General features: G+C 35.5%; 1 protein-coding gene across 12 annotated transcripts in view; it reads right to left on the bottom strand.

The window, feature by feature from the left end:
* Nucleotides 1-24839, bottom strand: part of Khdrbs2 (KH RNA binding domain containing, signal transduction associated 2) — a 502543-nt gene that overhangs the window by 31027 nt on the left and 446677 nt on the right. For 4 of the 12 annotated variants that reach the window (XM_045156384.1, XM_045156386.1, XR_006638524.1 and 1 more), the window contains 2 exons: nt 24019-24070; nt 21905-21961 (listed from right to left, as the gene is read on the bottom strand). In XM_045156384.1, the coding sequence (XP_045012319.1) occupies nt 21937-21961; nt 24019-24070 (77 nt within the window). In that variant the 3' untranslated portion in view covers nt 21905-21936. Of the gene's footprint in view, nt 1-21904; nt 21962-23707; nt 24071-24839 lie in introns of those variants that run through there. The other 8 variants (XR_006638521.1, XR_006638520.1, XR_006638522.1 and 5 more) reach the window with 2 other exon arrangements.

Genomic DNA, 24839 nt, shown 5'->3' with positions numbered 1-24839 from the left:
AAAAAAAGAGTGGGGAGAAAAAGGCTGTTGGATTACTTCATCAGCAAATGTGTGAATTTGTGTCCCCACTTGCAGGTTTCACAAAAGTACATTTCCTGATCTCAGTCAATATTCAAGGATCTTAAAGTTTCTGAGCACACTAGACCCTAAAGTGCACAGCTAAATTAAGTTATAAATGTGGGGATAGCACATGAATGACTCATACCAAATTCAGGAATGAGATTTGTACCAGAGTCTTAGCTCTTTAGAATACTGCTTTTCTATTAGAAAAGGAGCTACATTCCCTGTCCAGTGTAATGAAGCAGGTTAATTGCAATACAGTAAAATCCATAATGACCTGCCATCTTCTCCCTCAATAGCAGGTTTGTGACAAACAGGTATTTTAGGTTCTTACAACATAATTTAGCAGAAAGGATGGACAGATACAAAGTGGACAAGCCACAGAATCTTTCCAGATGGCTGAACTCTGGGGAAGAACTTTGAGTCACAGGACCACTAAATGAAATTGCTTTACTAATTAAATTAGCATCAACTACTGAGCTGTCAATTTTGCACACAAACCTTCTGGGATCTTTTTCCTAAAAAACAGTGTTCTTGGTTTTAAATTTGGAAATTGCAATAAATTTTCTATTTTTTTAAATCAACCAAAATTATACCTTGAAACTCAAAAGGCATTTAAGAAGTTATATTATCCAGTACTTATTAAGTACTTTTTTTAAAAGACAGGACTAATATAAATATAGAAATAATGACTAAAGTCATACTAACTCTTAGGTATTGTTACAATGAAACAGGCTACTTTTCTTTGTCTTGAAGTTCTTATAATAATAGAGAAATGCAGTCACAATTATTACATATTTTTAATCAAACAAAATTTTTATTTTTTTCTAGTCATTTCTACACCTAACTTCAATGCATAAAAGCAGAAAAATCACTTAAATATTACTCAGTATAAACTATAACTATTATACTCATTAGGCCCTTTATTTTAAATAATTTCATATGCTTCTAATCCCACTATGCCATTTTTACATTATTTAGTACAATGACATGTTTTTGGCATGTATGTAAATTTTTAAAGGTTAAGAAATTTGTCAAGCAAAATTCCATGTTGAGGCTAGTGCTGAAAGATATTCCTTCTGAAATATTTAGCTAGTCATTTCTGTAAATAATAGTTCCCAATGGCAGAAAATAGACTAATCATGATTAAATGTAAATTAAAACTTCTCAGATGTATTATTTTTAATATTTTTTAAATAAAGGACCCTTCCTTAACCTATGTAGAGAAAGAACTTGTGGGTATTATGTACTTTGTGTTGGGGAAAAGTTTAACCTACTTAGTTAATTTCTTTGTTTGTTTTTATCTTAATCTTTTATATTTTCATACTTTAATATAATGCACTTTGATCTTATTCCCCCAATTACAGTCTATTTTCCCTTCCCTTTCCATTAACATCCTCCTCTTTTTCATTAATTCCCATTTTACTTTCATGCATTTTATTTATACATTGAGTTAAATTAGGGTAGTTTGCATGATCATACTTGGAAGGTTATTTACTGTGGAATGAGAAACTTCCCAGTAAGTACACAACTGATGAACCTGTTTCCTTCTCTCCCAGCAACCATTAGTTGCTATTAGTTACTCTGAGAGCTGTGTGATCTTATGTACCCTTCGTCTATTGATGGTAAAGTACTGTTATGCTCAATCTTTGGCAGGAAACCACTGTTGCCTTAAATTTATAGGTGAAATGGCCATGTTGAAGCCAATAAGTGCTTCACAGCTCTCCTGCCCAACCTCCTGCTCGGGCATTCTTTCCTCACCTTCTTCTACAAGATTCCTTGTTAAAGAAATTTTGCCATGTTTCCTTAAATATATGTCTTAAAAGTGTTTCTTCAAATAGCAAGGCCTACATTTATACCTATATTTTGTATATGTATTGTCATATATATCATTACCATTTTATCTAAAAATCAATATAATTTTTATACATCATAGATAGTACAAATGTATTTTGATCTTATTCCCCACAATTCAGGAACTGAAAAAGACATTTGATAAATATTTATTTATTTAGTTAATTCGATTTGATAAATTCCTCCCACCATCCTAGCCCAACATACTATCTTAAATTATAAACAACAGGTGGGGTGGGAGCTTACTCAGTGGGTAAGTGCAAGTATATGGGCTTGAAAGGTCATGATTTGTTCTGAGTTAATTCTTTGGTCACATGTAAACATCCAGGTATGTCCATACATGCCTGTAATCCCTGTGCAGTGGGGAACAAAGAACAGACCAGAGTATCACTGGGTCTCAGTAGGCAGCTAGTATAACCATCAGAATGTCAGCTTTTGGGTTCAGTGAGAGACTCCATCTCAAGGAAACACCAATTAGTGAGAGGATATAGAAATCTGAAGTTATCCTCTAGTCTCCATGTGCAAAGAAGACATGCACATCTGTATATACATACACACATATGAATACCCCACACATGCCCCAACACACACAGGACACTATAACACACATACACACAATATGTCCAGTGTGTAATTTTGGTATCTTTGTCAAAAATCAGGTGATGAAGAATGAAATAAGATCGTTATCTCTCACCCTGTACAAAATTCAACTCCAGTTGGATTAAGGACCTCAAAGTAAGACCTTAAACTCTGAAATAGCTAGAGGAAAAATAAGACAGTACACTTCACAGTATAATCATAGGGGAGGACCTTCTGAACAGTACCCTAGTTGCCTATGAAATAACACATGAAACTAAAAATCATATACAATATACAATTTAACAATATAGGAAAGGATACCATCATCCAAATTCAGAAGTAGCCTACAGAATGGGGGAGAATATTTGCCAGCTACATATCTTACAGATATATGTCTATATACCTATGTTTATATCTATCTATCTATCTATCTATCTATCTATCTCTAGAATATAAAAAGAACTCAAAAACTAAACACCAAGGAAATGAACACCTCAATCAAAATATAGGCTATGGAATTGAACAGAGATCTCAGAATAAGAAATACAAATGATCAACAAATATTTACAGAAACATGTTCAACATCCACAGCCATAATGGAAATGAAAGTTAAAACTAGTTCCATCTCACTTCAATCAGAACGGCTAGATCAAGAAAGCAAATGACAAGATGATGTGCAGAATCGTGCTGACAAAGTGAATATGTGCAGACAACTGAATCTTATTCATTGCTGGTGGGAGTATAAACTGGTAAGCCACTATGAAAATCTATATGTAGGTTCCTTAAAAAGCTAAAATTAGAGCTAAAATATGCTCAGTTATGCCATTCCTGAGTTTATAATTGAAGAACTCTCTAGCCTACTTGAGAGATAAATATTCATGAAAATTGCTGCTCTATTCACAATAGGTAGGAAATGGAATTGCCATAGATGTCCATTAATTGGTGAATGGATAATAAAATGTGGTGTGTATGTATAATGAAATTTATTCAGCTGTAAAGAAAAATGAAATTATAATATCTTCAGACAAATAAAGAAATGGGGAAATATTATGTTTAATGAAACAACTCAGTCTCAGAAAAGACAAACACTGCATGTTCCCTATCATATGAGGATCCTCACTTCAAATGTCCTAACCTGTGAGTTCAACTTATAGTTTCTGCACAGATGAGGACATGAAAAAAAGTCCTAAGGGTGGGAGGGAAGAGGCCTTATGAGGAGGAGATAGTGGATACAAATGATATGAAAACAGCATGTGGGGGGCTGGAAATGGTAAACTGGGATGAGGTTGTGTAGAGGAGTAAAATGAGAGAGAGTATAAGGAGGGTTAAATAAAGCTTGGTAGATTTTAAAAGAGCTCTGTGAAGACTTTTGTTCAAGATGACATCTGCTTAATCATGCTACACCTCCTGGGGAAGGAAAGGCAAGACCTTTTGGGTTCATTGGGTCTTATAAGGGTAGGTAGACTTCAATAGACCTCCAGTGGGAGGGTTTGAAGCAGCAAAGCAGAGAACCCACTGACTCCCACACTCTTGGGTAGCCCACCAGTCACCCAGTCCCCTCAAGCAGCCTCCATAGTACCAGCTGCAGGTTCCTTTTGCACTAACCTCAGGCCAGGGGACACAGGCCAGCAGGCTAGCATAGTTCCATGTGTGACTCCATGCTCATGAACACCATCCAACTCACTGCTGCCCCCACCTCCTTGTGTGGACCCAGACCAGCAGGCTAGCATTCTCCCAGGGGTCCTCCACACATGAATGCCATCCCACTTGCCACCACCTCCCACCCCCATGCGTGGACCCAGGCCAACTGGCTAGCAAGCACCCCCCCCCCCCCCGGCATTCCCACCAACACAGAGCTTCACACAAGAACACCGCCACCCCACCTCCATGTGCTGACCCGGGCCAGCAGGCTAGTGCTCCCCCAGGGGACCTCCATGCACATGTACAAACACCACCCCCACTACCCTACGTGGACCAAGGTCAGCAGGCTATCACTCCTCCCCGCACCACCAGGGACCTCCACATGCCACTACCACTCCATGCACAAGGCGGGCTAGATTTCTCCCCTCCCTAGGCTCTCCCACTACAGGGGATCTCCATGCCCTCCCCCCCCCACCAGCATGCAGTCCCATATCCCCACCCTGCTCTGTCACAGGACATGACAGTCCCATTCACCAACCCCCCGACCCCCCACCCCTGCTACAGGGTCCCAAGGGACCTACTGTCACATCTCTTCACCCTTCAGCATCATGGAACCACCACACATTCCCATCCTTCCCCGAAGCACAGCACAGCCACAATACCAGTCTGTTTTGTCTCATTACCCCACCCCCTGTCCCATCTGGCCACTTGACCACATAGTCCCATACCCTAAATCATGGAACCACAAGCCTCTTCATCAAGTCCCTGGACCCCCACCAGAGCCTCATATGCTCCTTCCCTCAAAGCAGGTAGGCCCACTTGCCACCAGAAGCCTAGTGGAAGCAAACATAAAAGGGAATAATTACTGAAAACACTTCAAGGGTAGACTACAGTTTCCTCCTCAATTAAATAAGACTCATACGTTGTGATGGACAAACCACAGCACACAAAGAATAACATGAAAAATAAAATGAAAGTAAATCCAATAAAATTGCCCAGTCCCACAATGGATGTCTCTAGTCAAAACATAGAAGAGACAATATGATTAGAACCCCAAAATGAAGATACAAACTATGCAACCCTCAACAAACAAATAGCAAAACTTGCAGAAAAGCAACAAATGGCCAATGATTGTATTAATGCTGTCCTAGCTAGATTAGACCTAATAGAAAAAAGCCAGGGAGGGTTCCAAAGACAGTTAAATGATCTGAAGGAGAGTGAAAAAAAAAAATAGGTCCTCAGTAATCAGCTGGATAAGCTCAATGAAGACATAAAGAATTGCAATGATGAATTCCAAGATGCATTAAGAAAATTAGAAAATGATGTGAAAAGGGAACTCAACAGAGGATTGGAAAATATACATAAAACAGCAGTAGAAAATGCAAACCAAATTGAACAAGCCCAAAACTATAGAGGCGCTCAAGAATAGTCAGCCAGGTGGAGGATAGAAACTCAGAACTGGAAGACAAAACAGAATAGTTCCTGAGTCCAAAAGTTTCAAAAAGTTCAAAAATTATTGTGAACAGAATGTGACAGAAATGTGGGATACCCTAAAATGTCCCAACATTTGGATCACAGAATACAAGAAGGGGAAGAAATTCAGACCAAAGGCATGGAGAGTTTAATCAACAAAATTGTTGAAGAAAACTTCCACATTCTCTCAAAAGAAAGGCCCATCAAGTTACAAAAAGATAACAGAACTCCAAAAAAAACGGAACCAAAGAATATATTCTCGAAGACATATTGTTAAAACTCTAAACATAGATACCAAAGAGAAAGTCCTCAAAGCAGCTAGGGAGAAACAACACATTACATACAAAGGAAACCCCATCAAAATTACTTCAGACTTCTCAGTGGAAACCCTGAAAGCCAGAAGGGCCTGGAATGGAACACTGCAAAGTCTAAGAACCTATGGCTTCCAATCCAAACTACTCTACCCAAAAGTACCTCATAAATGATGGTGAAAGAAAAACTTTCCACAGTCAAACTCAGCTTTACAACTATATAAACACAAAGTCAAACCTGCAGAGAGTACTTCAGGGAATTCTCCATAGAGAAGAAGCAAATAACCAACCTCAAGTGCCTCCAAGAAGCAGATCACAATAACCAAACTTAGAGAAGGAACAAAAACTACAAAGTCTGAGAAAACACCAAACCACATAAACCACCACAATATGGCAGGGATTAAATCAAACCTCACAGTTGTTAGAATAAATATTAATGGTCTGAATTCACCCATCAATAGACATAAGATAACAGGGTGTATCAAAAAATTAGACCCCTCAATCTGTTGTCTTCAAGAAACCTATCTCACCACTAAAGACAGATACCTCCTTAGGGCAAAAGGTTGGAAAATGATATTATAAGCAAGTGGAAATAAGAAACAAGCAGGTGTAGCTATCCTAATATCAAATAAAATAGACTTCAAACCAAAAACAATCAAAAAAGACAAAGAAGGCCACTTCCTACTTATCAAGAGAGAGATCCAACAAGAGGATATCACAATCATCAATCTTTATAAAACAAAAGGTGCACCACATTTCAAAAATAAAACCTACTTGACAATAAAACAGAAATAACCACCAACCCTATCATAGTTGGGGACTTTAATACTATACTATCAGCAAAAATAGATCATCAAAACAGAAAATTAACAGGGAAATGAGAGAACTCAACAAAACCACAGAACAATTAGACATAATGGACATCTACAGAACATTCTACCCAAAGTCCATAGACTACATATTCTTCTCCACACTCCGTGGAACCTTCTCTAAAATAGATCAAATACTGGGTCAAAAAGCCTGTCTCCATATATTTAGGAAGATCAAAATAATTTCCTGCATCATATCAGATCATAAGGCTCTATTACTAGAAATTAACAACAAAACATGTGCCAGGAATCCCATCAGCTCCTGAAAACTGAAGAACACACTTTAAAACAATAAACGGGTAGTGGACAAAATAAACATGAAATTGTGAAATTTCTATATATATGTGACAATGAGAACACATCATCCCAAAACTTATGGGACACAATGAAGGCAGTCCTTAGGGGTAAATTCATAGTACTAATTGCTTTCATAACAAAAACATAAAGATCCCAAATCATTAACCTACCCATCCATGTAAAGGCACTGCAAAAACAAGAAAAAGCCCCAGATGGAAAGAAATAATTAAGATCAGTCCAGAAATTAATGAAATGGAAACTAAGAAAACAATTAAGAAAATTGATGAAGCAAAGAGCTCATTCTTTGGAAAACAAACAAGATTGATAAACCTCTGGCCAATCTGATAAAATGAAAAGGGAAAGAGATGCTTCAAAGTAACAAAATCAGAAATGAAAAAGGAGATCACAACAGATGTAAGTGAAATTGGGAGAATCATCAGGACTTATTTCAAAAACCTCTACTCCATAAAACTGGATAATATGGAGGAAATGGATGAATTCCTGGATAGATACCACCTACCAAAGCTAAATGCAGAGAAAATGAATCTCCTAAACAAACCTATCACACTTATTGAGATTGAAAAGGTAATCAAAAACCTCCTCATAAAGAAGCGTCCAGGACCAGATGGCTTCTCAGCTGAATTCTATCAAACTTCCATGCAAGAACTGAAACCAATTTTTCTCAAACTGTGCCATACAATTAGAGAACAGGAAAAGCTCCCCAACTCCTTCTATGAAGCTAGTATCTCCCTAATACCAAAACCAGACAGAGATGCTACCAGAAAAGAAAACTATAGGCCTATTTCCCTGATGAACATAGATAAAAAGAGTCTGAACAAAACCCTTGAAAACATAATCCAACAACACATGAAAAGCATTATCCACCTTGATCAAGTAGACTTCATCCCAGGCATGTAGTGGTGGTTCAACATATGTAAATCTGTCAATGTAATACATGACATAAATAAGTTTAATACAAAAAAAAACCCACATGACTATTTTGACAGATGCAGAAAAGTCCTTTGACAAAATCAAAACATTGGAGAGAATAGACATGGACAGTTTATATCTCAATATAATAAAGGCTATATATAAAGCCCCTAAAGTCCAAATAATACTTAATGGGGAGAGACTGAAGGAATTCCCATTGAGATCAGGAACATGACAGGAGTATCCACTCTCACCTCTGCTCTTCAACATAGTCCTGGAATTCCTAGCTCAAGCAATAAGACAGGAGAAAGAAATAAAAGGAATACAAATTAGAAAGGAAGAAGTAAAGTTCACCCAATTCACAGATGACATGATTCTATACATAAGAGACCTGAGAACCTCCATCTCAAAACTCTTATAGTTGATTAACTCCTTCAGCAAAGTAGCAGAAAACAAAATCAAGGCACAAAAATCAGTAGCTTTTCTTTATGCAAAACACAAAGTTACAGAGAAAGGAATAAGCAACATTGTTCCATTTTCAATAGCAACAACAACAAAAAATACTTTAGAATAACATTAACTAAGGGTGTGAAAGGCCTTTACAATGAAAACATAAAAACATTCAAGATAGAAATTGAGGAGGAATTGAGAAAACTGAAAGACCTCCCATGCTCCTGGATAGGCAGAAATTACATTGTGAAAATAACAATCTTACTAAAGGCAAAACACAGATTTAATGCAATACCAATAAAAATTCCAACATTTTTCTTCACAGAGATAGAAAATTGATCTCATAATTCACATGGAATGGCAGAAGATCTCAGATACCCCAGCATATCCTCAGCGAAAGAAACACCTCTGGAGGTATCACCATAGCTAATCTAAAGCTATATTAAAGCCTTGGTAATAAAAATAGCATGGCAATGGCATAATACAGGATTATAGACTAATGGAACACAATCAAGGACCAAGATTTTGGATCAAGAAACTACATCTATTTGATATTTGATAAAGGCCCCACAACAATGCAGGCTGGCAAACAGACAGCATCTTCAACAAATGGTGCTGGACAAACTAGATCATATGTTGGAAAATAAAACTCAATACACACATCTCGCCATGCACAAAATCAAGTCCAAATGGATCAGACCTCAATATGAGAACAGAACTTGGCTAGTACTGGAAGAAGAAACAGGAGGAACTTTTCATGATATATAAATGGGAAAAGACTTCCTGACCAGAACCCCAGTAGCTCCAGAACTTAAACTATCACTCAACCATTGGGATCTCATGAAGCTGAAAAGTTTCTTCACAGACAAACTTTCAATAAGCAGAGTCAATAGATTACCCACAGAATTGGAGAACATCATGTGGAGGGGGGAGGACAAGGAGAAGTTTAACAATGGTACCAACATGGTTGTATACACACCGTGTACATATGTGAAAACCTACTAATTAGTAAAATTAAGAAAAATAATAGAAGGAATGGAAATATCCTACAGGAATAGATAATGCTGTTCCTAGTAGTCCTGGATTATCAAAGAGCTACTATCTCAGTACCAGGCATAGGATACCTTCGTATGAGTTATTGGTGCCCCCTCCAAATAAGGAAATGCCATGTCAGACCCTATTACTGTAGACATCATATCTGTTGATAGCTGGAAATGGAGAAATCAAGTTGGAGGCAAGGCAGAAGCTACCCTCCGTGTGACTAGTTTTCATAGGGCTAGATGATGCTATGCATGCTTCTGACTGAGATATCATCAGCAATATCATCTAATGAAGAATTCTGCATTCTAAGGCCGGTCAGGCAACACATGCTCTCTGGTGCAATAGTGGCATGCCTGTTAACAGGGTAACCAATAGCTCTGTGGTCAGATTTAACTCTTTCTCCACAAGAGAGAATATATCCCTCGTACTGAAAGCCAGGTCAAAACTCCATGGCTAGAGATGCTCAAGACCCTAGGGAAGAACTTATTACTATATTTCTAAACAGATATATTGCCAAACTGCTTCCTTAATGTTTATCTTCATGGCTACAGATCAGTTCTGCTCTGAACCATGGTCAGAAAATAATTTTTGGCAGGAGGAGGCAGTTCATACAGAAAATCCACTGGTCAGGCACTGAAAATAAGTGTGTGTTGAATTCCTGGCCCCACACTTTCATATATACATTATCCCCTCCAGGGCTCAGAGAATAATGAAGATGAAAAGAAAGAATGTAAGAGCTGGAGGTTGGGAAGAAGTTCTGAGGACTCTGGTTATGACAAGGCCATTCTACTAATAAACTCACACCAGCTGTGGTGACCTGCATGTGAAGGGGCTACTCAACCTTCATTATAAATATCAGGGGAAGGTACTTGAGAGGCCATTTCTCTCCCTAATGATCTTATGACTATTAATGGTTGTTGGGGAAACAGGGTTCATTTTCTTCTGTGGCACACCTGCTATTAATGTGATGAGAATATTTACAGTGGGACTAGGTGATATGGGAGGGCAACATTGGGTACCTATGATCACAATATAATATATATCTATGAAGGTCTCAAAAACCATTGATTTAATATAAGCATCTTCCTAAGAGGTTGATGGCTCTTACTATCAAAAAAATAAAGTTTAGTTGTTTGTGCTTTCCCATAACAGTTTTTGAATATTCTTCAACAATAATCTAATACTTAATGCATCCTTCCTTATGGAACAGCCCACAATGTATTTATTTCAGGAGGCAATGTGGTATCCACTAAATGCTTTTATGCTTTTAATTTTTATGGCTCCTTCAAATTGTCAAGGCTGTAATTACTAGAGTTTTTTACACTCAACTCATGATATTAATGGCATAATATGTTGAAATTACAAAGTTAATAGTGGAAGACTCTCTGCTGATTTAGTAAGTAATTTGCATATTATTTTATTTACAAGAGAGAGAGAAAAACAGTCTGGCACTTGGGCCTCTAGTCATATTCTAACACACTAACACCTTAGAGTTAAATCCTGAGAGAATTAACAGTCCTAATGAATAAGGAATCAAGTCAACTCAACAAATTTCATTTATTAGTAGTAACTAATCTTTTTCAACACCCTACAATATCCATGTCTTGGTAATTTAAATGTATGAAATATACAATGAATTCTGTGTGCAACATCTAAATAGGCATGATTTACTAAATTATAGGAATCTTAAAATATAAATTAGTGGGTACTATCACTCGAGTAAGTATCATTGTAGAACAGTGTGGTAAGACAATTTTATACTCAACATTCATAGACTCAGTATTACTATTTTTTAATATCTCTGAACAAGCCGAAGTTTATGTGATGTGTAGTATTTGTCATTTTACAAAACATAAATTTGAACTTACACTGTTGGAACCTCATAAAATTTTTTGTTGTTTATTTAACATAGCACACATAGAAACTTTCCAACATGATTAAAAAATATGTAAGACCTAAAGGCTGTGAAGCTTTATGCTGAGGCATTGTCCTCCTCCACAGAGTCTGACTGATGTATTCATAACCACATGATGAATACCAACAGCTCTGTGATGAAGGCCTTCAGCGGAATTCGGGTAGAGTAGGGGGATATAAGGGAGTAACGTGAGGGAAACGGGACCAATACGTGATTTGTCCATACTGTAAGAATCATACTTAATAAAGACAAAATATGAAGAGGATATACAATCATCTAAGAAAATACTTGTTCTGAGCTGATCACTGTGCCATACACATATAGCCCTAGCTACTTAGGAGATCAAGGCAGGAGGATCTCTTAAGTCTAGGAGGTTACAAAAGGCCTATACAACAGAGTAAGAATGTGGCTCAAGGATTTTGTGAGACAGAATTTGAAAATATATTCAATAGTGAGATGTCTGTTTATTTGTAAGAGAAATTTTTAAAGTGATAATTTTTACATAATGGATATTTGTGAGGTTTAGAGACCTCAAGATACTACCTGCTTGTGAGGATGTAAATGGTGATTTACCTTTGTTTTTCACAATTTTTCATCTCAGAACTTCTGATAAATCTCTAGTAGATTATAGCCATATAGTTTTTCTTTCAAATTTAGTTTTTATTCAATTTTATTTTATCTTCATTAAGAATGTCATTAGTATATATATTAAATTATAGTATGAATTTCAACCTGGTATTACCTGATAGGATAAGAGATGATAGATGGGAAACGTCAACTTATTTTCATTAATATACATTGGGCCAAATCTATACATTAGAACATGTTTTCAGTGAATAATCATAACTATTATTCTAGAGACAAAATTTTCTAGCTTATTTCCATTTTTATTCAAAATTTATGTTATCTCATTTAAGATATATCAACATTTATGAAGGCTGACTTCTATACTCTACCTTGTCATTGGTTGTTGGGCAAAATATACAGTCAGGCCTAGTAATATATACAATTTTTAACTATTTTACAAGACTAAATAGATTTTGCCAGTGTTACCTATACCATATATAAGGATATTGACAAAATAAATAAAACACTTATTAAAGATGCTTCATACAGTAAATATAGAATATACTATATTTTTACAAATACCTTTTTCTTTATATTATTATAAGTATTGTGTCTCATCATGGTTAGCATCATCTTCCTTTTGGCCCTATTTTCATGGGTGCCATATATACATAGCATTTTATAAGATTATTGTGAATCTACTCATAATGCCTATTATAAAGATACTTGATATATTTTGCTTATGGATATAATGATGAAAAATTTTAACAGTTGTGTTCCAAAGCATGCATTAACTAAGTACTAAACCTTTAAAAAATAAGCTGCAAATTGATTTGGGTGACAGAAAAATTTTAAGAATTATTTGAAATGTACTATGAAGAAATGTTAAAGTTAAAATTTGTTGACAAGGAAAAATAATTTTAGGGAGGAACAGAACTCAGTTTGGAAAGGAATAGATCCACCCAAGGAGTATAACTACCTTTATCTCATTCTTCAAAACTTACTAATTCAAAATCAGTTCACATATGAAAATTACAGTAACATGCATTTAATACAGAACATGGTGGTGCTCTCCTCTCTTTGGAACCAGTTTGGGTTCATAGTGAAAGCCAATCTGAAAAAGCGAGTAACAATGATGCTTGTTTTGATAGGCCAGCACCTTACCTAAAATAAATCCATAACAAGCACATGAGGGATGGAAGAAAGAATGAAAAGAAAAAATTCTGAAGGACTAAAAGTACAGTAAGTTTAATAAGAACATCTCTGAGAAAAAATATTGTATAATTTTGAATTTTATGTGAGGTTTTCTGATTTTCAGCCTTGTTAAATATTTCTTTTGTAGTCATAAAATTGAATGATTCAGTTTTGGTAAAACCAAAATACAACTAAAAGTCTCCCAAGTTACCACTATTTGCTGTAATTGAAGAAAATCATCATTTGAATGATTACTTGAATTACTAATAAAAAATCTTTTTTTGTTCATTTTTATTTATTGAGAGTGACAGAGAGAGAGAGAGAGAGAGAGAGGTGGGGGGAGGTAGATAGGTAGAGAGAGAGAGAATGGGCATGCCAGGGCTTCTAGCCACTGCAAATGAACTCCAGATGCATGCACCCCCTTGTGAATCTGGCTAACGTGGGTCCTGGGGAATCGAGCCTCGAACCAGGGTCCTTAGGCTTCACAGGCAAGCGCTTAACCACTAAGCCATCTCTCCAGCCCACTAATAAAAAATCTTTAAAGATATTTACTAACTACAATAAGTTAAAACAAATCATACTACCTTGGAGAATGAGAGTGAGAAATGGATTTTAAGCAATGTCTTAAAATGTATAATTTTTACTTACAATCAAAATGGAAATAGAAGAATGGTAGTAGTATTACTGAATTGTACCACACTTCCAAAAGAAATGAAATCAGTATGCTGAAGAGACATTGGCTGTGGTGGCTTGAATGTAAATGTATGTTCCCCATAGCCTACGGTACTTTTGACTAAGATTAAGCTTCTTACTTAATCTTCAGCAGGCAGAGCACTGCTGGAGGATGTTGTCATTAGGGTGGCTCTTTTAAGTTCACTGTACTAGGGGTGTTCCAAGCAAGGTTGAGTTCTGCTGTTTGTGTTTCCTGGTTTTGCTTTCTGTGTGTGTGTGTATACTGTGACTATATGAAAAGTGATCCAGGTTCTCCCACAATGATAAAGCTTCCCCTGGAATCTATAAACCTGACATAAACCCCTTACTCCCATAAGCTGAATCTGGTCAGATGTTTTGTCCAGCAATGATAAGGTAACTGCTACAGAAAATTTGGATTTAGTACCAAGAGTGGAGTTATTGCCATGATGAATTTGACTATGTAGGATTTGGTTCTTTTAGAATGTGTTTGTAGGAAGAATATGGAACATTTTTGTACTTTGGATGGAGTGCTGTAAGACTTTCAGTGCTATAAACAGAGCTTGATAGGCTTTTCTGGTAATGCAGAGAAAACTGTGGGCTATGAAGGCCTATTTTATGAACTTTCAAAGGGGGAAGGAGAGAACTTTGTTGTAACTGGCTTACTGGCAGAGACTCTGGCTGTATTACTCTTCCCATTCCCTAAGAATTTGACATTGCTTGGCATAAATATCAAACAAAAATATAAAGGATGCACAGTTTATCACAGGAAAAATTAAAGCAAGTTTGAAGTTATAAACAAAAAGACTGGTTCTGGTTTTAGGTTACTTAAGCTGCAATTGTTAAGAAGATTATTGCCTTTAATGACAGGCCAATTGCTTTGCATTGGGTTAATAGAAAAGATGACTGAGAATGTAGCTCACCCATAGAAGGTTCAAGTGTATAAAAGAATGTAAATGATTTTGCAAGGAGGAAGTTGAATGGAAGAACTCAAATAGAGTTTCCTGCTCTTCAAGGTCAAATATTATTCCCCCTGGTTTTAATTAGCTATGAAACCCATCTGGTGCTGGTTTTTGAAGCATTCAGAAAAGAGAGTCATGAAGTGCACAGAGTTCCAGGAGCTGCATAAATGTGGCAATTTGAATAAGGGTTACTATCCTTGTATATATGCCCAGTAAGGCCATTGTGTGGAACTATGAAGATGGACTTTGGCTTGAAGGGTAGATTCAAAATTATATTGGATATACAGGACTGTAAAACTGCCTTTATGGAGAGCTGCTGGCTATGGATGAAGTTCTTCCTCAGTTGTGAGCAGCTAGTTAGAGGGATAGAATTGGAAATCCAGAGATTCATGTCTGGTTACAGATGTTGTACTTGCAACTTGCAGATATTTGATGTTTGCCTGCTGGTATGTGAGTTTTCACTGATTCCATATCTCCTCATTATGTCTTCTTTTTGCAATGGAAATATTTACTGTGTCATGTGTGGGAAGTTTGTAATTTGTGTTTTCATTTTTATAGGACTCACAGTTGAGAGACACTTATATGTTCACTGTAGCACTATGACAATGCCAAGAAATGAAAATGCCTATGTGTTTGTCAACTTATGAACAAATAAAGAACATGTATTACATATGTACAACAAAATAGTATTCCTCTCATTTGAAACAACATGGATGCTACTTAAGATTGTTCTGTTGATTGAAATAGGACAATCAAGACACAGAAAAGCAATACTGAATGATTTCATGAAAGTTGATGGTAGAATACATGTAATGGAGGACTGGCAAGAAGTTGATAAATGGCTACAAAGTTATGGCTTGATAGGAGTAAATATCATCAAATGATGTTGTACAGGAGGGTGACTATAGCTAACAGTAATGTATTGTTTATTGCTATAGGCTTGAAGGGAGATTTTTGAGTGTTTTTATAATATGGAATCATAAATACTCAAATAGAAAAGTTTAATGTGATATAAACATACAATGGACACATATATCAATTCATTATATGGGACACCTCACTAATAATTACAATTTTATGTTTTATGTACTAGTTTAAATATATTTAAGTAAAGAATAATAAAAATGTAAATGATCAAAATAAGCATTTCTTCCAGGAAGAAACACTAAGCTAAGAAATGCCAAGTCCTGTTACTGATACAATGAGGAGGTATTGGCAAGAGAAGGAACCATACCATCAGAGAACTCAGACAATATCCTTACACCTAAATAACAGGTTGTAGGGAATGTGGTATTCCTATGTGAGAGAGATAGAACATAGTAGGAGAGGGAATATTTCTTACTGTATAAGTCCTCCTAGGAGTCAATAAGGTGATGGGATACCTTAGCTTGCGGTAGACTCACTTCCGTAAAATGTCTGATAATAGGATCCAATTGTCTCCAAGTTTCTCTTTTAAATTAATAATTCATTGATAAGCATGAAAAATAGTGGATCAGAAACTTAAAACTTTAACTACTTACCAAGTATGTGGTAACCCATTCTGCTTTTCTCTCTCTTTCTCTCTCCTTCCTCCTCTCTTTAATAAAATAAGTGAGATCTTTAGACATGTAAATGGTTTATGAATCAAATAACATCTTTTTTCTGAATTCTGCTCATAACAAATTATAAGATGTTAAGCAAGTGTGACCTTTTCTCCCTTAAAGAATCTGTTAAGAACCAATAAATAAATTCTACATGAATGACTAGTGAATTAATCTCATGACAGATATATAAGGCCAGTACCTTTTAAATGACAGCTATTTTCTGAATACATATTTAATAAAAAATTAGAATGGCCAGGCAAATGTTACACATTACTCTAGGAAAATGATGTGGCTGATCCTTTCAATTGTGTTCTTTTTTGTTGTTGTTTGTTTTGTTTTTTCGAGGTAAGGTCTCACTCTAGCCCAGGCTGACCTGGAATTCACTATGGAGTCTCAGGGTGGCCTTGAACTCACATCGATCCTCCTACCTCTGCCTCCGGAGTGCTGGGATTAAAGGCGTGAGCCACCACGCCCGGCTCAATTAATTGTGTTCTTGAGGCATGTTCTATGGCTTCTACAAATATATACAGAACAAATATATATAGATGTAGGGGGCAATATATATATGCATATATATATATATACACACACACACACACATATGTATTGCCCCTTACTCTTTAAAACAAAGTCTGAATCTGTGAACAGAAGAAGAAACCTGAAACTGCTTTCATGTTTATTTGTGCATGTGAGCATTTTATATAATGTCAAATGGAACTTAAACTACATATATATATATATATATATATATATATATATATATGTATATATATATATATATATATGTATGTATGTATTACAAAAGGCTATTGCCATGTTTTGTGACAAAAGTAGGATACTTTTATGTACATTTTCCTGTGATGAAGTCAAAGTTTGGAAATTTGAGGGAATATTCAAGGACAGATGCCCTTCAAAATAAAAGTATTAATATTAAGTGAGTCTTCATTATCTTGTTATAGAATTACATTAGGGATATTGGGAGTTCCAACTTCCATCAGAGTTTTTCAAAGTTGTGAGTTTCCATACAATTTTGTAAAACATTTGCTCTATTAAACATTTATATTTTGGCTACACTACTAGTTAGTAGTGCCAAGTTACTTTCAATTCTGTAGAATAGGATTAATTGTACTTTTCACATTTTATTTTTTGTGAGATTTAAAGGTGCTCCATTTTCTATGTGAAATTTCAAGTACTTCTTAATATGTATGCTTAGAAAACAGAAGGCTTCATTAATATCACTGTTATCTTGTTAATGCTACACAATCCTACCAAGTATAAATCCATATTAATACATTTTATAACCCAAAATTTAATTAGCTATTCATGATTATTTACTGTATTGTCTGAACTTATTTATTCATTTACTGTTCTCACATGTATATGTGTGGGACATGCATGTGTGTTCATATGTATGTTGTTTCATATGTGTTGTGCAGTGTGCACACGTGTATGTGCACATGCATGTGATGATGTTGGGTGTCTTGCTTTGCAACTCTTTGCCCTATTTATAGATACATGGTCTTACATTGAACCCCAAGCTCACTGATTAAAGTAGCGTAGCTAGTGAGTCAGGTTGATCTGGGGATCCCCTAAGGGATAGGATTAAAATGGTGTGCCACTCTCCCTGCCTTTAAATGGGTGAGGGGATCCAGAATCAGATACTCAGGCATGCATGAATGTGTTTTACTGACCAATACATCTCCCCAACCAGTGCCATAGTTTTTTACAGTAAAAACCATGGAGCTTACAGGCATGGCAAAAGAACAAGTTTTAGAAACAGGAATTCTTCATCCTGAAAGAAATTGAGAAGTCAGCCATCTCATAATTCTGAACAATGCTGTGTATTCCCTTTAAACCCAGTAATACCAATCCCTGAGATTTATGTCACATGATCTCAGATGCACAGAGACAGAATGTATAGGAGGGTTACATTGTCAAGGATAAATATGGCTTTAGAAAAACCAGCAAAAATTTTCAGCAAACAGTACAGAAATAAAGTGTTTTAATAGCATTTGGAAAATTGTTTTTCATCAAATACTTTTTGAGATTATTTCATATGTCATTTTGTGCCAACTTCATCTAAAATCTGCATATTATTTCAATTGTTATTAAGCTAAATGGTTTCTTTTACATTAACAAACTGAAAGCAAAACCTTGTAACTAAATGTTATAAGACCTATGAATCACTATTTGGCTTCTTAATTGGGATAACACTAATTCTAATTCAATCATGCCTGAATGTAGTAACATTTTTCAAGGGGCACATATTAGCAGACATAAAAACGTTATTGATGTTACTTCCATTTAACTGTATCATTTAGACCCTAAGGCATCACCAGAAGGAATGTATGGAAAGTTCATTATCAAATTTTAGGATGTGCTTAAATAGAATGTACTATCATTTTATAACTTCCATGTGCCATACACATTTCTATCACCTCATAAGGTGGGTGTCAGAAGTGAGAATGCTCATCATACTTGGGAGCCATTACTCTTCTGAAATACATGAGAACAGACATGATATGATAAAGTAATGCACGTGGAACCTAGCCTCCTTTTCCTATGACCACAGAAGAGAAAGTACCTACCATTGTGTACCTAGTAGCGTCTCTTGATGAAAAGTTTTCATTCTAATATAGGAGACTTTTCATTCTTGGAGATACATATTATATTAAAAATACTTTATTTATTTATTTTCAAGGTGGAGGGGAGAGAAAGAAAATGGGCACACCAGGGCCTCCAGCCACTACAAATGAATTCCAGATGCATGCTCTGCTTTATGCATCTGGCTTTATGTGGGTATTGGGGAATCAAATTCAGGTCATTAAGCTTTTCAGGCAAGTATTATAACCACTGAGCCATCAATCTAGCCCATGTACTGCATTTTAATAATCAGATAAGTTATTAGTCTTCTATATATATAATTTGATTTTTGATATGCATACTTGATTGCAAACTCAAGTGCCATTCTTCCAGGTGGGAAAAATTAATTTCAGCCAATTCAGATTAATTTAGGCTGAAAGTTCATTGATAAACTCCAGGTTTATTTTTCAAGACATCTTGCTTTCATGAGTTAAATGTAAGTATTGGAGGTGTCTGTGGCTTGCAGACTATCTTCTCACATTTTCACATTGTGTTCACTGTCATTTCTGCATCCTGCTCAGCGCTGGTGCCTTCCTTTCTGACTATGGCCTGGATGTGTGTCCAGCTCTTTCTCTCTGTCATATTTACTGCTGCTCCACCTTGACCAGAATGGGAAACATTACAGCTGCTCTATGAGACTATAGCCAACCCGCCTTGGTGTGGGATGCACTGGAAGGTTTGCTACCTCCTCAGAGTCCACTGGAGATAAACCTATTTAAGTCTCCTTTTAGAGTAAATAAATGAAAGAGTACTAGCATCATAAGACCACAGCATACCAAAATAGTAACAAACTATGGATGGGGTTTCTTCCCTTGTTGATCAAATCAAGCCTTCTGATTAGAAAGGATAGATGGAATAATAAGCAAAACATCTGAATTAAAGATGTTGTCTCTGGGCTGGAGAGATGGCTTAGTGGTTAAGCGCTTGCCTGTGAAGCCTAAGAACCCCGGTTCGAGGCTTGGTTCCTCAGGTCCCATGTTAGCCAGATGCACAAGGGGGCGCATGCGTCTGGAGTTCGTTTGCAGAGGCTGGAAGCCCTGGCGCGCCCATTTTCTTTCTCTCTCCCTCTATCTGTCTTTCTCTCTGTGTCTGTCACTCTCAAATAAATAAATTAAAAATTTTTTAAATAAAGATGTTGTCTCTAATATATACATATATACATATACATATACATATACATATATATATATATATATATATATATACACATTTTCAATCATCACATCAGATTTAGAATGTTACTAATGAATAAAATTTGAGAACTTCCATCTCTCTATCTATATTTTTGATTCTACAAAGGGACTGAAGTTGAAACACATATAGTATTAAATAGCTATTTAAACAATTTAAATTTGAAAAAGTATTTCAGATGAGAGTTGCTTAGCATTTACAAAATAAACTAAATGTGGTCTTCCTTCTTTTGATGGAGTATTTTTCTGCTGGATATCCCTTATCCTTTGTTTCAGCTCAAAGGGCACTTCCTCCTACTTTTACTATAAATTCTGAGCAATTAGTGAAAAATAGGTACTGATTAAATCTCCTCCAAGCTTTGTCTTTGCTGTGTTCCTTCCTGCCTTAGACTCTGAGTACTTCCTGACCTTCAATGTTCCTGTCAGATGCAATTTGAAACTTTCCAGATCCATGAATTGGAAAGGCTTTCCTAACAACCCACCCCTTTCCCAAAATAAATTTTCCTCCCCATGGAATTAGCTCCTTACTGCTTTTATTCCAGTCAGGTTCTTTCACCCTTTGTGCTTCCCTCAAATGTCAACAATCTTTAGGCTCTCTCCTACCTCAAACTAGTTCATTCAAGTTCATCTGAATAATAAATATTAATATAATCAATAGATAGAAAGAGAACCAGAGACAGAAGGAGAAAAGCTGGTGGTTTTTAAAAGTTTATTTATTTATTGTTTACATGCTTGCCCGTGCACATGCTTGCATGTGTGTGTGCATTGGTGTGCAGGACAAATGCACATCTGATACTTGTGCTATATAGATTTTTTCTTGTTTGTGTGTGTGTTCAGCTTTCATGGGTAGGTAGCTTTGCAAGGAAGTGCCTTTAACTGCAGAGCCATTTTCCTAGCCAGTCCCCAAAGTAGGTGTTTTTCACATTGTTTGCACAATTGCACATGCCCATTTCAATTTTCTTAGCTTCACGTCAGTCTGTGGAGTTTATAACTGTTGTATCATTTTTATTGGAAGCATATTAACTCATATCCAGTTTTTATGTACATACAGAGAGCAAGTCTCAAGTTCCAGTATTACTTATTACTCAATAAGCATGTTCTAAACAACTAACATAGTCAATGAGAAACATAGAATTTATTGCTTAGTTTACTGGAAAAATGTGGTGGTGTTTAGATATTTTATTGGACTTGTTGACAGGATATAGGCTGGACTTTGACACTGGAATTCTCTTTCTTCACTTTGTCTTCACCAGTGATTGTGACTTCCTCTTTTTATGTCTTCAGAGTAAATATTTTAGCACTCTCTTTGTGCAGTTAGGGGACTAGTGTATAGAAGAGTAGTTTATAGAAAAGGGCTAAAGATAAACCTTGAGTTTTCATTTCATTTCCCATGCTCTTAAAAAAACTTATCTTTGTTAGATGAATGACACATCAGGTCTTTATGTCAACAATAGAAATAATTCAGTTCCTTAACACCAATCTAAGCTTTCAGTATTTTCACAGAGTACTAACCACTATGATCATGGAGAGCCAATCACCAGTGATAGCTATAAGTATTTTCAGGCCTTTAGACTTTTAGCCCATTGCTATGATGCTGCATTATAATCATGCTTTCATAAAGATTATCTATATGAAGTTTCTGAAAGCAAACTTACCTCTATCATTCTGGGCCCATTACATCCGCTATTCAGTTATGAATTCTTTGTGGGCCCCTGAGAAAAGGAGAAAGAATAAAAACGAAAATTAAATATTATTGCATTTTATAAAGGATATTTACAGTTTTATTTGAGGACAAACACACACTTCAAGAAACTAATAGCATGCAACTCCAGCTTTCAAAACAGAACAGCAATATGCCTAAGCTGATTAGCAGCAAAAAAAGTAAACCAATCACATTGACAAAAAGCCACTAGAAACAAAAAAAACTATATTCCAAAGAGAAACAGTTTTGGCATTCATCCCTATCATCAAGTCTTTCTTTTCTTCCATCAAAATTTAGCTTACATTTGATGTTAATAAGAGTTCCATTGCTATTATTGTTAATTTTAGTTCTGTTTATTACCTTGAGGGTTATATATTGTAAAATAATTTTGGTGCCTCTAGTTAATGTTAATTAGTTGTTTTAATAGCCTACAGTCCTATTTGTTATATTTTTGTAGGTTTACTTTTTTAACGTTCAGGAACTTAATAACTGAGAAGATTTAACATTACTGTTGCATAGGAAACTTACAGTTACTATTAGTGTTACCTGTTTAACGTCTAGTCATCCTGTGAGTCCTGCGACATATTTTCTTAATAATCATCAGCCATCAATCTGATAGTCTCAAAAGAAATAGCCCTCTAAACTGCCTTCAAGGGCGGTGATATTTAGCACTGAAAATTACAAATAAAGTTTTTGAGGTTGAATCGCAACAACTGGCCAGTGACACTGATGATTTGGTTGTCAAAACAAGTTGTTAAAACTACGCAAATGAAGTCCACATACTTCTCTGAGTGAAAACAATCAAGTGAATCTACGCAATGCTTACATGTTGGATGGGATATTTAATGTGCGGGGAAACTCAAAGGTTGAAGAACTAGGCATTTAGACAGTGGTAAGTGGTAATCTTACCTCTTTATACTCCATTACTCTTTCTCACGAGAGACAGGCTAATGCAAAGAAGGTCAATCAGAATTTGTGTTTAGCAAGATAAAGCTTAGAGGATAGTTTAAATCCATTTATTATTCTAAATCCATCTTCCATTAACATGTTATACATTAGTGTTTACTAACCATGATTCATGTAACAGTTTAGTTTGTTAACTTTTAAATTATTTAACAACCATAAGTTATTAATACATTTTAAGTATTGCACAAATATCTTAAAACAGGCTTGGGTTCATTTTTGTAATTTTTAAATAGAAAACATTTTAGGCATCTCTTGAAGAAGAAATAAAGCAGGCATTTAAAGCTAGAAAACAAGTAATTCCAAATTTATTTTTTACAAAAGTTTTCAGCTTTATTGACAAATTAGGCAAACATATTTGACAAATTGTGGTTTCCTATTTAGAGAAGCTTACACATGGAACTTTATGTGTTTTTTTTTCTTTTTTTTAAACAAATACAGGTTAAAACACTGAACAAATTCAGTTAGCTACATACATACTTAGCTACTTATTTTCGACTCCATTAAAACAGCATTTAAAATTAAATTTACAAACTTAATATTGAACATCTTAACCTAACTAGTAGGTATTAAAAGACAGGTTAAAACATCTTATCTACAACTTTATTATCTGCTAGTTCAAAAATCATATTACAGTCTTTTAGCAACCCTAAACAAAGGTTCTGCTAGTTGGTTAAGACTCAAAATCTGTTAACAGATTCATGCTCTTTCTTACAAAAGAAAAGAAAAAGAAAAGAAAAGAGGGCTGGAAGGGTACACACAACAGTGAAAAACAACCAAGAGATTATCATCCTACTGAATAGTTTATAAACTATGCTTGCCAATGTCTTTTCAGTCATTTTTTTTTTTTTTGGTAAAATAATACGACTGTCAAGGTCACGCCAACAATATAGAGGGAAATACAAGAAAGATCTGAGAGTAATCATAAGCAGTTATACCTAGAAAGAAAACAAAAAGCAAACAGAAAAGGACTATTACTTGTCTTGCTGCTGTTTGTTTGGAGACCACAGGCTATGAATTGTCTTTGTGGTGAGTGAGGTCACAGGTGAGGAAGACCTTCAATATCTACCATAGGGGTGCTCCCTGTATCCCCCTCTGGCTGACCTTGATGATGGTGCCTTCAGGCTGGAGCGGGTTGTGGTCCATTCTTCTGTTGCTAGGAACAAGAGAAAGGCAGTAACATACACTTGACTTCACAGTTATGCACAAAAATTGTTCCTTAAGAAAAATTGTCAACCAAGAAAAAGAGACTAAAAGATATTAATAATGAAAATAAAAGTCTTAGACCTTCTGTACAGGGTAAGGCACCCTAAATGTGTACAGACAGATAGATAGCTACCTGAAATTAAATTTTCTAGGTATGTTTGAGAGTTAAAATACTTAGATAAGTGCATATTTGTAATGTACTTGATATTTTATTGGTATTTTAAAAAATGCCTCTCAGGTAATGCTTTTATAGTATAAAACATGAGATTCATTTTGTTAAGCTACATTAGAAAAAGTGAGAAATGGATAGTATATAGACTGAGGAAAAGTATAAGTAGTAAAATAAAGAGAGAATATTTTCATATCAAGTTGTTTCATAAACAACTCTGTCAATAAACAAATGAATATGCTAGGAAGGTTCTTCATTTATCTATTAAATAGTTTTCCACTAAATTCAATGTTATGAAATTTACTCTCTGGCCCACACAAAGAAATCCCTCAAACAAACAAACAAAAATAACAAAGTGTCTGAGAACTTTATGAACTCTATGGTCCCCAAAGTGGGATCTATTCCTTCTACAAAAAGAATTTACAAATTAGGTTTATGGTAATAATTGGTGTGGTTCCAGAAGCTAGGTCATCTGTGTTTTTCAACCAGAATTTTCTTATTCCCACATAGCAGATTTTATGTACGTATCTATAGTGGAAGTGATAGGGAC

Source organism: Jaculus jaculus, chromosome 8 (genome assembly GCF_020740685.1).
Source record: "Jaculus jaculus isolate mJacJac1 chromosome 8, mJacJac1.mat.Y.cur, whole genome shotgun sequence".
Taxonomy (NCBI): Eukaryota; Metazoa; Chordata; class Mammalia; order Rodentia; family Dipodidae; genus Jaculus; species Jaculus jaculus.
This window is presented reverse-complemented; position numbering and strand designations above follow the sequence as displayed.